General features: G+C 38.3%; 1 protein-coding gene across 2 annotated transcripts in view; it reads left to right on the forward strand.

Annotated features, from left to right (window-relative positions):
- The window catches only part of LOC139751794 (diablo IAP-binding mitochondrial protein-like), a 52,768-nt gene extending 42,419 nt beyond the window's left edge, over positions 1-10,349 (forward strand). For both annotated transcript variants that reach the window (XM_071667331.1, XM_071667330.1), the window contains exon 5: positions 5,340-10,349. In XM_071667331.1, coding sequence (XP_071523432.1) covers positions 5,340-5,498 — 159 coding nt within the window. In that variant the 3' untranslated portion in view covers positions 5,499-10,349. The remainder of the gene's footprint in view (positions 1-5,339) is intronic.
- The last annotated feature ends 4,162 nt before the right edge of the window (positions 10,350-14,511 follow it).

Consider the following 14,511-nt stretch of genomic DNA (forward strand, 5'->3'; position numbering starts at 1 on the left):
AATAAATAAATACTACTTCCGTTTGATACATAACCCATTGACTGCTGTATATGGTATGAAATATGTTCAGCAGTTTACTGCAAATATGTCATGTACAACTTGAGTCATTTAAGAATCCTGAGCAACTGCTGGCATCTCAAACAATGTTTCTTCATCCTATGCCCTTATTTTTTTTTTTTAACTCAACACAGTAACCATCAAAATGCTTGGAGGTACATCTTTTTTGTGTTATCCAGTCAACAAAGAAAATGTATATAGATATCTCTGACGCCTGTTCCAACTGGATGTGTACAAATTATTCTGTTACAGGAGATGCATTGTACACTTGGCATTGTTGCAGCCTAAAAATCTTTCATTTCATAATTTCACTATGGATGCAAGTAATGTGCTATGTATTGATATATCTGTAATTTTTACAGAAAAAAAATTCTCAAATGGTAAGGCAAAACAAGATATTTTTTGTTAACTTACTGAAAATTGCCACAGCGAGGGAACACTAAACATTTGAAGTAGCTGCAGTCAGTGGGTTATTGAACGAAGGTTTATGCTAATCATAGTCTTACCTTAGCAGCCATCAGGTATCACTTTATTTAAGTGTTTTCCTTCATGGAATTAGCAACATCTGGGCAGATTTTATGTGAAGATCAAGGTCTATCTTTTTGTAAGGAAAGTTAAATTAAAATCCTTCTCCTGACACATGGCTCTCAGTGCCATGATCATAGACTGGAATGTTAGACACAGATCTACATTTGTCCTCCAATACATTTCCTAGAGAAGTTGATTTTCAAACTGACTGGATTCCAGGATTCTGTGACTAGTATCCACGAAGTAGGTAAGATATCCTTGGTGCATCGGACTAATGCATGTTTGCCACTGCAGGTTTCTCGCAGTCTCTGTGAAAGTCCTCATCATTAGGAAGAGATGCAGCTCAAATTGTTATTATTTTCTACCTTCAAGTATGGATATCAAAAACAGATATATAGGAGGAAGTGTGGAAAACACTTGATTTATAATCTTGTACTGGACATGAATAAATTTCCCCCATCATCTCAGAGACAATACTTCTCACATGGAAATCTCATAAATTTTTTTTAATCAATAGAACTGTTATGTGTATACTTTTTCATTAGGCTTTTTACATGAAAAGAATTAAACCAGTAACACTATGACATTGTATACAAGTACTTTGCAGGAGCCTTTGTCTGTAGGATGTCAGTAATTGTAGCCCACCTTATTTGTAGTATATTGAGATCCATTTCTCAAAGGATATCTATAGCATCTTCATCTCATCACAGATGGAAGTTTTCAAATGTTCTGTTACAATATCATGATTTTATGAAAACTAGTACTGACAGCACTGGTATCATGAAAGGGTTAGTGAAATCCAATGTAATGTCTGTTAACAGAAATCTACTTGAAATTTGAACATCAGCTATTATGGGTAAAGACTAATCAAAACCAAGAGTTTTTATGGAATTAATGCTTATATTTAGAGGTAACCATATTTTAAGACAGTTATTTGGAAAATCATTTTTTTGTGCCCAGTTAAGACATGTAAAGGTTGCATATGAAAATTTTTTGTTTACCTAGGCTCCTTTAAACCTTTCCCAGAAATGAGTTTTTCATTTTGATCAAGAAGCTGATATTCCCTTCACAACCATGGCAGACCACTAGAGTCCGTGTTGCAAGGAAAATGGCCTTTACCTTAACTATAGTAACTAATCTCCCAGCTGTAACCAGTAGGAGAGGTTTGTGGTATCTAACAACCTTGCAGTCTTTACGGTATTTTATGATACATCCTCTTTCATCTGATGAGCTCCTATGGTTATGCCTCTTTCTGAGGAGGACAGTTTAGAGCAGGGATCAAATTTTCATGAAAGGTAGGGTTTTCATAAAGTCCTATCCTTCATGTAGATATATTTTTAGGACTCGCTTCTGAAATTAGAAATTTATGTTTTGAAATATGGAAAAGTATCCTCCTGCCAGAGTGAAAGCCATTGTGAGTCTCTCTCTCTCTCTCTCTCTCTCTCTCTCTCTCTCTCTCTCTCTCTCTCTCTCTCTCTCTCTCTCTCTCTCTCTCTCTCTCTCTCTCTCTCTCTCTCTCTCTCTCTCTCTCTCTCTCTCTCTCTCTCTCTCTCTCTCTCTCTCTCTCTCTCTCTCTCTCTCTCTCTCTCTCTCTCTCTCTCTCTCTCTCTCTCTCTCTCTCTCTCTCTCTCTCTCTCTCTCTCTCTCTCTCTCTCTCTCTCTCTCTCTCTCTCTCTCTCTCTCTCTCTCTCTCTCTCTCTCTCTCTCTCTCTCTCTCTCTCTCTCTCTCTCTCTCTCTCTCTCTCTCTCTCTCTCTCTCTCTCTCTCTCTCTCTCTCTCTCTCTCTCTCTCTCTCTCTCTCTCTCTCTCTCTCTCTCTCTCTCTCTCTCTCTCTCTCTCTCTCTCTCTCTCTCTCTCTCTCTCTCTCTCTCTCTCTCTCTCTCTCTCTCTCTCTCTCTCTCTCTCTCTCTCTCTCTCTCTCTCTCTCTCTCTCTCTCTCTCTCTCTCTCTCTCTCTCTCTCTCTCTCTCTCTCTCTCTCTCTCTCTCTCTCTCTCTCTCTCTCTCTCTCTCTCTCTCTCTCTCTCTCTCATATATATATATATCACTAACATGGCATTGGCAAATAACACTCCCCAAAATCAAGGCCATCTCAGGTGAAAGAAAGAAATTAGGAAGAAATGAAGTAGAAATTAATCAGTGCTCTTCAAGTGTTTGTAGACTTGACTCATATGGGAAGAAGAGCTATGTAAAGAGAGACAACAGAAGAAACGTAAATACACAACTTAGGTATTGGGAAGGTTAGTGACAGCTACCTAGTGAGCCAGCATTAGAGTGGTCGTCAAGTTACACTCCTCTGACCCAGGTAGCTGTCTTTTCATTCTGCCTCACCCACACATGGACTACTGGTGTTCTGTCCACAAACATACATTCTCTCCTTGTGGCACATAACACTTGACAACACTTAATTCACACAAATAATTCTCCATAACTCTAGATTTTTCTGTTTTGAGCACTATGGGCTCGCCCTGCCTTTTGGCAAAATGGAAGGAACAATAGATAGAGGTGGTAGGTAGAAACATTTAGGAAGGGTGTCGGGAAGAAATATTAAGTAAAAGTAGTGGGAAGAAACATTAAGCAGGAAAATTGGTTGGAGCCTCTGCAAACACCGGACTAGACTTGCCCTCTGCCAGTGACTTGTTAAGGATGAGTCACTGAGGGCTAAGGAGCGGTACTGGAGTTCACTAGTTATGGAGACTCTATTGCTGTGGCCACCCCCTTGAGGGAGTTCCAGAGGGAAGCAGGTGCCGGAGATATAGACAGCTGTTTGGTTGAAGAAGGAGGTATCGTAATGGTCAATCCTCGAGTGTCTGGTCTCCACACAGGAGCTGTAAGAAGCAGCAGCCATTTATGTGTCCCCACCTTGTGGGTGGGGACACATTCAAACTTCACGAGATCAGTAGCCAAATTAATACCAATAGAATAGAGAGAGAGTGGCAGCATCACAGCATATAAAAAGGGAAGGTTGAAGAGAGGTGATATTAGAAGAATGAATGGGATGGAAAGCTTTTGATTCTGCTCTAGTTCATAGACAGGTGGAGGACAAGCCATCCCAGATGTGAGAGCAGTATTTCTTGCTTGGGCAAATAGATGTGAAACAGCTGCCCACAAGAAAAATAATTATGAGATGTATACAACAATCCCAGCTTTTGGGAAGCAGAGTTTGTGACATGACAATGATTATGTGGGATTTCTAGGACAGTAGAAAATATGGTTATGCTCAACATGTTTATATTACTTTAGGGTCGAATTGTGGTGTTTTGAAATTGATCAGAGGGAAACAAGTGATTCTAGAAAGATATAAGGAGAAAGTGTATTTCAGCACTTTTAACTCTAGAGTCTCTGCTTCCTTAGTCTGAAATACTGCACAGGTCCAAATTAAGAGAGGAAGTATGAACAGTACGAGGAGAACAAGTATTAAAGGGAGAAGAGGAAGAAAATTGAGATGAAGTATGTAAAGTGGGATCATCAGCATAAGAATGGATAGTGTTCTTCATTTTCACTTAATCATTTCTTGAGTCTTTACAGTAACAGGCTGAAGACTTTACTGGTTAGTGAATGGTGTGGGTTGATGGTGAGAAATTACAGTGTACCACCTTATTGGTAATGTAAGCATTGACAGATACTCTGTGCACGTGCCAGTTAAATGAATGAGCCCCAATTGACTTCTTAGGTATTATGGTGGTCAAGGAGGGTAAAATCTTGGTGATTACACCTTCTGTATAAGGGAAAATTATGTTTTTTTGTCTCTTGAGTGAACAAGTGCTCTTTTGAATGCTCAACATGTCCTATATATTGTGGAGAAATGATTTTCTTCACCAGAAAACTTACATTTAGAGGTCTCTTATAAATATTTCTTTCAGCAGTAATTAGTAATTCTGATAAATTGGATATCTTGTTTTTTCTATTTTAGAATTAATTTTGAATGTGATTTTGTGCTGTACGTCTTATGTACTTTTAATCAAATAGTGCCAAACATCAATGAGGATGAAGGCTATTTTTTACCTTTCTGTTTCCTCAAAGCAGTTTCATAAGGTACTTTTAACTTAAGTGTTATGATTGAAGCCCTATTCTTTGCTTGCAAGATATGCATAGTTAATGTCATCTAAACTGGGAATGAAAACTATTTTATCAAAACAACTGCAGTTCAGTAATATTGTCCAAAAAAATCACTTAGGGAAGTTGCAGAGATGCCTTAATTGTTTCCAATTTGTGAAGTGTTACCAGCAGAGCTGGAATTTATAAAAGTAAAGCAGCACTGCCAAGTTTTGTATCCATATTTTTGCAGTATCATGTAAATACTTTGTGGCTGTATATTCTGCAGTCTGGTATGCATTTCTTCACATACATGTTACATTTATAATTGAAAATTGTCACTTGTGAGCAAAGAAATCAGTTCATAGTGTAAGGTTTTCTTCTTATTTGCTTCAGTGAGGAAGCTTTTTGATTTTCATACACTTCAAAGTATTAGTAACTTATGTCAGCTGCACTGGAAATACTATGGTGGAAAGGGAGCAAACTATATTCAAAACTTAGCCACCCAGGTTGGATTCTAGGTATTAGAGAGCAGCAGCAGCAGGATAATCATTGTTGGTCTTCTCATCATTTAGGTGCTTTGATTTTACTCATTAAGATAGTTGTAACATTACTTCACTTATTATAAAATTAGCATTGATTCCTTATAATCAATTTACTATTGCTTTAAATTTCTACTTTCCATAAAATTGCTAAAGTTCTTTGTGATTTCTGTTGTCAGCTGGAAAATGATGCAAAGCAAAACATGGCTTTGGAAGTGCAGTATGTCCACACCCACACCCGATACATTGAAGTCTCTCAGAAGGTATTAGAAGAAATTGAGAGGAGTGCTGAAGTTATGGAAGATACCACAGATGAAAATCCAAGTGAAAATAGTTAACTCAAGATATTCATATTGAAATGATTTTACTTCAAAATGCGCTGTACAGGGTATACTGTACCATTTTAGTAATCGGTAGGTCTGGTTGTCAGTCTGGACACTGGTACTTTTTTGACCTAAAACCTTTCAGAAACTTTCTCAACATATGAAAGTATCTTGGGCATTGATTTAGTTGTTGTATTGGTCAAGGAGTTGTCTTCCTTCTGTCTAAGAAATGAGCAAATGTAAACAGAGTGGGGATAGCCTCACTAAGTGGTTAACCCAGTTACCAAGGAAGAAAATAAGAGGTAAACAAGAAAGTGTATGAATTATGAATATCTTATATGTATGTAATTTAGAAGTAGGTTTTGAATAAAACATTCTGCTGTGGCCAAAGAGAATGTGGAAAACAGAAAAAAAGGAAAACAAATAAACATTACTGTACTATTTTAGCATTGCACTTTTTCTCCGTAGCTAAACCAAGGGTCATAACAGGGCTGGCAAAACCAGAGAGCAGAGACACAGTTGCCTCCATCCCATTATTTTCCACAAATTTGTATACAGATTGCAAAGCTACCAAAGTTCATAATATGTGATAAAGGATGCAAAATGGAATTTCTGTAATTTCACAGCTAGAAAAGTTGTAAGACTTTACCAAGTCTCTTTTGGCAGTGTACAGTTTAATGGCATGCAATAAAGATCATACATCAATAGAAATGATATTCATTTATTATGATGGTTGGGAAATAGTAAGATCTTTATACTACTTCAGTATATATGATATTGGTTGGCTTGTCTACCGGGGCCCATTGTTCCTATTGCACCTTTTTTCAAAGGAAGAGAGAACAGTTGTGGAAGGTGGATGTTATAACTGCATTAAGGGTGCAATTGAAGAAGTCATCACTGCACCTTTAGCAGTAAAAGATATTAGCAAAATGAAATTCTTCATCATGGCCTTGAAAATCTTTGTCAGGTAGCAAATGATAATCATAGGGCAAAAATGCTCAGCCTTGTTATGAGACCAGGGATGCTTCAAGCCATGAGTAGCTAGTCATCTGTGGAAAATGAGTCGCTAAGAACATTCAGTGCCATGGAGATCTTATTTGTCAGTACCAAATGGAAGAAAACATGCAGCTCCTTAGCAGCTGTAACTGAAGATCTAATTATGAGATTAAATCTTTCATTTGGCAAGTATAGAGGACAGTGTAATGGTGGGTGCAGTTCAGTGAATTAGGCAAAAATGGCTTTTCTACCTCCATCTGAAAGAAAGAGGCTGTGTCTGCACAAAGCTATGAATGGTAATGAAACCTTGCATATCTTGATAACTTTATCGCTCTATCTGTATCTCTTATGCCCATTCCCTCTGGTATCTCCCCTCAAGAGGATGCTCACAGCAAAGGTCTCCACTTATTCTTTTCTATATGTGCCTCCCTCACATACACCATTCCCTGCATTCTTTCCCCATTTCTCTCCCTCTGGTACTCTGACACTCAATTTTCCTATGGCACAGGTGGTTTTGTTCTCACACCAGTCCACATCACCAAGCCACCTCAAGGTATTATGTTTCATCCACTCTACAATTCATTCCCTTTTGCATTCCCTGCCTTACTTAAATCTGTCTTACACCCCCCACTACTTTCTTCATTCCATCTAGTCATGCTGCATGTTCCTCTCAATTAACTCACTTCCACTGTCTAGATGCAGTGAATACAGCTAAAGATTTTTTGTTTTTGTTTTTACTAAAGAGGATTCTGTAACGAATTGTAGAGTAAGCGAAAAATCTATCTTTTAAAAGAGGGCAGAGAGTTCCAAAGCTGAGTATTACAAGGTCTAGCTAGTGGTGGGGGCACCCAGGCAACCAGCTCCTTTGAGCGAAAACTAAAGTAATGCCTATAGAAGAGGGAAAGTGAACCAACATTGTGGTACAGGCCAAGCAGGTCAAGCTTTAAAGTTAGCCTGAGAGAGTTAGTATATCAGACCACTTTCAACTCAACTCGGTCAAGTAACATGCAGAACTGGAACCACCTCAGATGTGAGAGCAGTACTCCATACAAGGACAGATCAGTCTTTTGTATAAACAGAATAACTGTTTGGAAGAAAAGGAATTGTGACAGCTAAACAGGACTACCAGTTTCTTAGAAAAAGATGTAGCTATTTCCTTAACGTGGGATTTCCAAGATAGAGTGGAAGTTACAGTATTACCAAATATGTTCATTCAAGTCAAAAGGTGGGATTACAGAATTGTCAAAGGAAAGAGGAAAGGTGTGAAGAGTTGTCAACAGAGAAATGAGAAAAAACTGGGTCTTAGAGGCATTAAACTTCACCAGATTTCATCATTCCCACTGAGATATCCTGTCCAAATCTAAGCATATTAAGGAAGTTGTCTTGAGACAACATGCAGGGTGAGTGAGAAAAGGAGCAGAATTGAAAGATGTGAGGAATGCAGTGCTGAGTTATCAGTGTATGAATGCATTTGGTTATTTGTGGAAGAAAGGAAATCATTAAGAAAAAGAAGGGTAGAAGACAGGAGAGAACCTTGAGGGAGACCACTTTTGATAGAGAAAGGAGATGCTGATCCATCAATAACCATGGAGTGGATTGGTTGGAATAGAAACAAGATATGCAGGAGCAAAGTGAGGGAGGGAAGCCAAAAAAGGAGAGCTTAAAGATGAGACACCAATGCCACATCTTGTCAAAAGGTTTGGATATATCAAGGGTAACTACATAGGATTCTCCAAAATCTTTCAGGTATAATGACTAGACATAAGTAAGACAGGAAAGAATATCACTTGTGGACTTTATCTTATGGAAGTCATATTGGTGATCAGAGAGAAAACTGAAATATGAGATGTGGGAGTTGAGGAGAGATTCAAGACTTTGGAACTGGTAGATGTGAAAGCAAAAGGACAATAGTTAAAGGGGTAAGAGTGATAACCCCTCTTCGGGAAGAGATGTACCAACACATGCTTCTAAAAAGAAGGGAAAGTTCTGGTTTTTAAACAGAAACAGAAGAGACTACCCTTTCAGTACATAGGGATGGATGCCATCAGGACCATAAGCCTTGATTGTGTCCAGAGAGAGGTTTTACTTCGATCTGCTTGAAAAGAGATTACAGGAAGAGGCATAGGATTAGTAAGAGGAGCATCAGGGGGTGATCTATATTTATGTCTCTGATGGCCATTCCCTCTGGCAACTCCCTCAAGGGGTGGCCAAGACAAAAATGTCTCCATGACTGATGAACTCCAGTGCTGTTTCATAGCCTTTTATTCCTTACCATGAACAGCAGGCTACTGGCAGAGGGCAACTCTAGCGCAGTATTTCCAGAGACCCCAACTTAATGTTTCTACCAGCTACTACTACCTAATGTTCCAACCTGCTACTTCTACCTAATGCTCCTACATAGTGTTCCTAATGAAATTATTAGTTAGAATGTCACTAGAACACAAGAGGACATTTATGATCATAATGAGCAGGTCACCCTCAGTGAGTTGTTCAAAAGGTGTCAGAGTGCCATACACAACAAGACAGGTCATTAAGGCTGATTCTTTTCAGGGTAACAGGGGTAATCACAGCAACCTAATAATGCTATGGGAATGTGCCTTGCTAAATACTGTGACCCTGATATTTGAATTTGAGGTAGAGGGTTTGCAGGTCATATGGCTTCTTTCAGTTCTGTTTAGTGTCCTTCTCAGTCAGACGATCCCACAACACATAGTTAGTCTGGATAGTATGCTTTAGAAGAAAGATCTGTCAGTAGCTGAAGTGCAAATCATTGTATGAATGACATTAAAAACACTGGAAAATATGAGGAATGATGAGTGTTTCATAATGTTTTGGAAGTCAGTTCTTATAAAACAGAAGGAACATTACATACATAAAGATATACTTTCACAGTAAATGGGTTCCATCAAAATTAGATTCCTCCATTAATTTTAGCATAGCTTCAGCTTATTACCCAGATGCCATAGAAGATAATCTCAGGAAAATATGCGTAGTATTACTGGATCTAGTATGTCACACAATCAAGGACAGATTTGATTAAGCTGATTTTAAAACCTACTGGAAAATACAGAAATTACTTTTCGCTGTTGTTAACTCTGACAGCCTTTGCTAACATGTTTCGGCATTTCTTGTAATCTTCAGTAGTAACTTCCACATTTGAACGTACTACTTAGCAGCTATGGTGAACCAGAACCTGCAAACCTTTCAGATGTGGTGGCACAGTCTAACAGGCTTCCTGAAGCCTCGAAAGAGATAATGGAGGAGGCTATGCATCCTGAGGCCATTCTTAGTCATGCCTGCTACAAATGCTACCAGTGATTATGCTTATGCTGCAGTGAGACGTTTAAAATCCTAACTAAGAACATCCATGAAGCTATATCATTTGAATCCTATGGTTACCAAAGTTTAGAAGGAAAACTGAATTGATAGAATGTGAATGAATTTGCATGGGACTGTAACCAGTAGTGAATATAGTAGTTTACATTCTTTGGAAGATTTTAAGATATGGTGACTAAACAATTCATTATTGTCCCCATTCCTATTAATTTATATCATTTTCATGGCATTTAGTATTATAGCAATATCAGTTTGGGCTATTTTTTTACGAGGCTGTGACTTCATTTTGATATCAGAAATAGGAAGTCTGAGATTCTTTTGAAATGCTTATGAAAAAATTACATGTGTTAACATTACTGAGATAGACTAAGAACTTCTCTGTACTTTTTCTCTGTGCATTTTACAAGTCATTTCACATGAAATTTTAAAATGATACCTAATTTGATTTCTAATTGCAAAGCAGAATTAGCATTAGCAACATTTTGTCCATGTTTTCAGTGCTTGAAATACAAAATATATTTTTTGAATAATAAACCAGTACTTTTTATTAGTCCCATAGAGGTTTTTTATTCATTCTTAGGCATATTATAGTGATTCCAAGGTCATCTACTCAAAATAATATTTGGAATATTTTTCAACATGACAGTCAAAGGATGAAATAGTTCAGGGATACCGTACTAAGATTTGAAATGCCTCGCCCAGTGTTAAGATGCTTCTGCCAGTCCTGGTCATAACTAGAGTCATTTGATTTTTATGTTTATAATAGAAGAATAGAGAGATAATACTGAGTGCTGTGAATGAGAAATACATGGATGTGATGACGTAAATGCTAAGGTCTCTCTTCTTTCCAACAATCAAGATCTTGTGCCATTCCATCACTGTGGGGCTGCTTAAGGAAAATCTAAGTTATCATGTACCTTAGTCCTTAATTCAGTAGTCCTAGGCTCCTTTCCCATTTTTCTATATTTAGCACAAGATGTGTTTCTTATGTTCCATGCTGTAGAAGGCAACTAAAAGGAGTAGGAGAATGGCACTGGAATCCTTCCTTTCTTTGTATTTTTGATCTCCAAAAGTTGGAACCAAAGAAGCCAAGTAAGGAGTGCACATCCTCCTTGGAGGCTCATGATGAAGTTTTTGCATGTGTGTGGATATAACTAAGATGAGAAGGAGGAGGAACCTGGATGTTTTATCTCTGAGTAAAACAAAGCACAATGGGGTTAAGGAAGAATGATTTGGGAAGTTCTTATGGATAAAGTTAAGGGTTATTGCAAGGATTAGAACTAAGCAAAGGGTGGCACTGCTGTTGAAGGAGTAGTTGTGGGAATGTGTGAGTGTATAGAAGTGATCCCAGACAAATGTTTGTTACAAATGTAAGTGGATAACGAGAGGTGGATGATTATTAATGCTTATGCACCTGAAGGTGAGAGAACTAGAGAAGAGAGACAAGTGTTTTGGTAGGGGCTAAGTGAGTGTGTCAGCAGTTTAGATGCAAAGGTTTCAGTACTAGTGATGGGTGACTTAAATGTGAGAGTGGGTAATGCAGTAGTTGAGGATATAACTGGGAGGGGCATGGGGTACCTGGTATTATGATTAAGAATGATGAACAGCTTGTGGAGGTGTGTGCTAAAAAAGGACTGATGATTGGGAGTACCTGGTTTACAAAGAGGGAAATACATAAGTATACATGGGTGCTTAGGAAAGGTGGTAAGGGGGCATTTTTGGACTATGCACTTATTGTTAGGCTTGCAAAACAGAGACTCCTGGATGTAAATGTGTTGAGAAGGGCAGCTGGTGGAATGTGTGATCATTACATGGTGGAAGTGAGGTTGAAGCTTTGTAGAGACTTTAGGAAAACAGGTAATGATATGGGTGGAGAGATGGTTGTGAAATTGATTGAGCTTGTAAAAGAAGCTTGTTAGAATGGATACCAGGGAGAGATTGAGAGCAGAATGGCAAAATCTGAGCAGATGAAGATGGGGAGTGAGTGAGGAAGGGATGGTGTTTGCAGAAGCACTGCTTATGTGTGCAATGCAGATGGAATGCAGATGGTGGGAAGTAGACAGAGAAAGGGTAGTGAGTGGTAGGATTAGGAAGTTAAGCTCCTTAAGAAAGAGAGAAGAAATGTGTATGGAGGTTATATGAAGAGAAGGAGTGCAAATGGCTGGGCAATGTAAAAGTGGCAGGAGTTCAAGAGGAAGGTACTGTGGCTGAAAAAGAGGGTCAATGAAGGTTTGTGTGAGCGAGTATCAACAAACTTCAGGGAAAATTAGAAAGTGTTTTCGAAGGAGGTTCTTAATGTCAGAAAAACAAGAAAATTAATGGGAATATTGGTTGAAAGGGCAAATAGGGAACTAGTAACAAGTAGAAATGAGGTGAAGAGAAGTCAGAGTGATTATTTTGAAGGATGATAGTTTGGCAGATGTGGAATGATTAGGACTTAAAGAGAAGATATGCAAAGTAATAGTCATGGCAAGTGGTTTGGTGAAGATGGGGTGGATGGATGGGATTGCAGTTGAATTTTTAAGAAAGGGAATGATTTAGCTATTGATTGGTAAGTTAGCATTTTCACTGTATGTATGGCTTACAATGAGGTGTCTGAGGATTGGTAGAATGTCCTGTACAGTGCTATTGTATATAGGCATGGGGTAATATAGTGAATATGGAAAGTACAGAGATATGTTTTTTGAGTGTAGCAGGTAAATAATAAGAGAGTATGGTGACTGAGAGGGAGATGGCATGCAGATGGCTTTAGGAGTGTTAGAGGTAGTGTGGATCAGGTGTTTCCTTTGAAGAACAAATGTGAGAAACACTTAGAGAACAGAAGAACCCACACATGGCATTTGCAGATATGGAGAAAGCATATGACGAGGTTAGTTAGAGAATGCTCTGTCGAAGGTGTTGCAAAGAAGCGATGTGGGAGGAAAGCTGCTACAAGCAATGAAGAGCTTTTATCAAGGAAGCAGGAATGTGTGAGTAGAGAGGAGGGTGAGTGGTTCCAGTTGAAATTGAGTCTGTGGGATGTATGTATGATGTCTCCATGGTTGTTTAATTTGTTTGTAAACAAGGTGGTTAGGGAAGTGAGTGTACAGGTGATGGAGAAAGAATTTGGTGTGTAGTCTGTTGAGAGTGTAGGGGGCCCAGGAAGTGAGTCAGTTATTTGCTGATGAGATGGCACTGGTGGCAGATTTGAGTGAGAAACAGTAGAGGCTGGTGTCTGAGTCTGGGAAAGGAGAGCGTTCAGAGTAAATGTGAATAAAAGCAATGTTATTAGGTTTTCCAGTGAAGAAAACAGGTTATTTAGAGTGAGAGTTTGAGTAGAGAGAACTTGGAGGAGTGGAGTGTTTTTGATAAATGGGGGTGGATATAGCAGTGAATTGAATGAAGTGGGCCATAGGATGGGTGAGGGGGGAAAAAGTCCCTTAGAGCACTGAGAAATGTGTAAAAAGAGAGGTGGATATGTGTGATGGTCAGTTCTGTACAGATATGAGATGTGGGCCCTAGGCAAAAATGGGAAAAAGAGAATGGTATATGAAATGATTGAGGACAACTTGTGGTGTAAGGAGAGTTGATTGAATAAGAGAATTGTGGTATAAGGAGTGTATACAGGAAAGCTAAGGAGGGTGTGCAGAAATAGTTTTGACATGGAAAGGATGACTAAGAAATGGCATGAACAAAGAAAAGGAAGAGTGGAAATAAGAAATAGCATGAACAGAGAAAAGGAAGTGGAAAGATGGAGTGAAAGATGTTTTGAAGGTTCAGATCCTGAACAGGCCGAAGATGAGTCATGCAATGGATAGTGAATTGGACTGATATACAGTGGACAACATGCTGTCAGTGATCTGAACCAGGGCATTTGAATCGGTTGGGGGAGCCATGGAAAGACTCGAAGTGCCTGTCAAGGGTTTAAATCTATTTCCTATCTTTTAAGTGGCTGAATTTGTTTATCTTCTTTCAAGAGATCAAATTTATGTCCTTTCTTTTAAGGTATTAAATTTATTTCCCTTCTTTCAAGGGACTAAATATATTTCCCTTTTTTTGAGAGAATGAATATATTTTCTTTGTTATTAAAAATTTACTTTTTAAGGAATCTAAATTCTTTCAAGGGATTAGATTTATTTCCCTTCTTTTAAGGGACTGAATTTGTTTATCTTCTTTCAAGAAATTAGATTTGATATCCTTTCTTTAAAGGTATCAAATTCATTTACCTTCTTTCAGTAGATTAAGTGTATTTCCCGTCTTTCAAAGGAATGAATTAATTTTCCTTCTTTTAAGCGATTATATCTATTCCCTTTTCAAGGAATTTGAATTACATTAAGGGACTGGATTTGTGTCCCGTCTCTTTTAAGGGATTAAATTTATTTTTCTTTCATGGAAAATTACATTCCTCTCAAGGAATTAGGTTAATTTCCCTTCTTTCAAAGGAAGAAAATTATTTAAAAAACGATATGAATCATCCATATTGTATAGCTCTAGGGAGACCGGGAGGGGGGGGTGAAATACTTCCTTAGCATTCCCCCTCCCCTTCCTAAAACCTTTTTTTTTTACGCCTTTGGCGTATTGTAATGTATGTATGGCACACAGTTGTCTATAACAGTTTGATTTTGACGGCTGTGATCCATACTCTCACTATGTACAGTTGTCCAAAGTAGTCGTCACAAAATCAGTGAATTTCGCTCAGTGGCGACATCTGGCATCT

The sequence above is a fragment of the Panulirus ornatus genome, chromosome 12 (assembly GCF_036320965.1).
Source record: "Panulirus ornatus isolate Po-2019 chromosome 12, ASM3632096v1, whole genome shotgun sequence".
In the NCBI taxonomy this organism is placed as follows: Eukaryota; Metazoa; Arthropoda; class Malacostraca; order Decapoda; family Palinuridae; genus Panulirus; species Panulirus ornatus.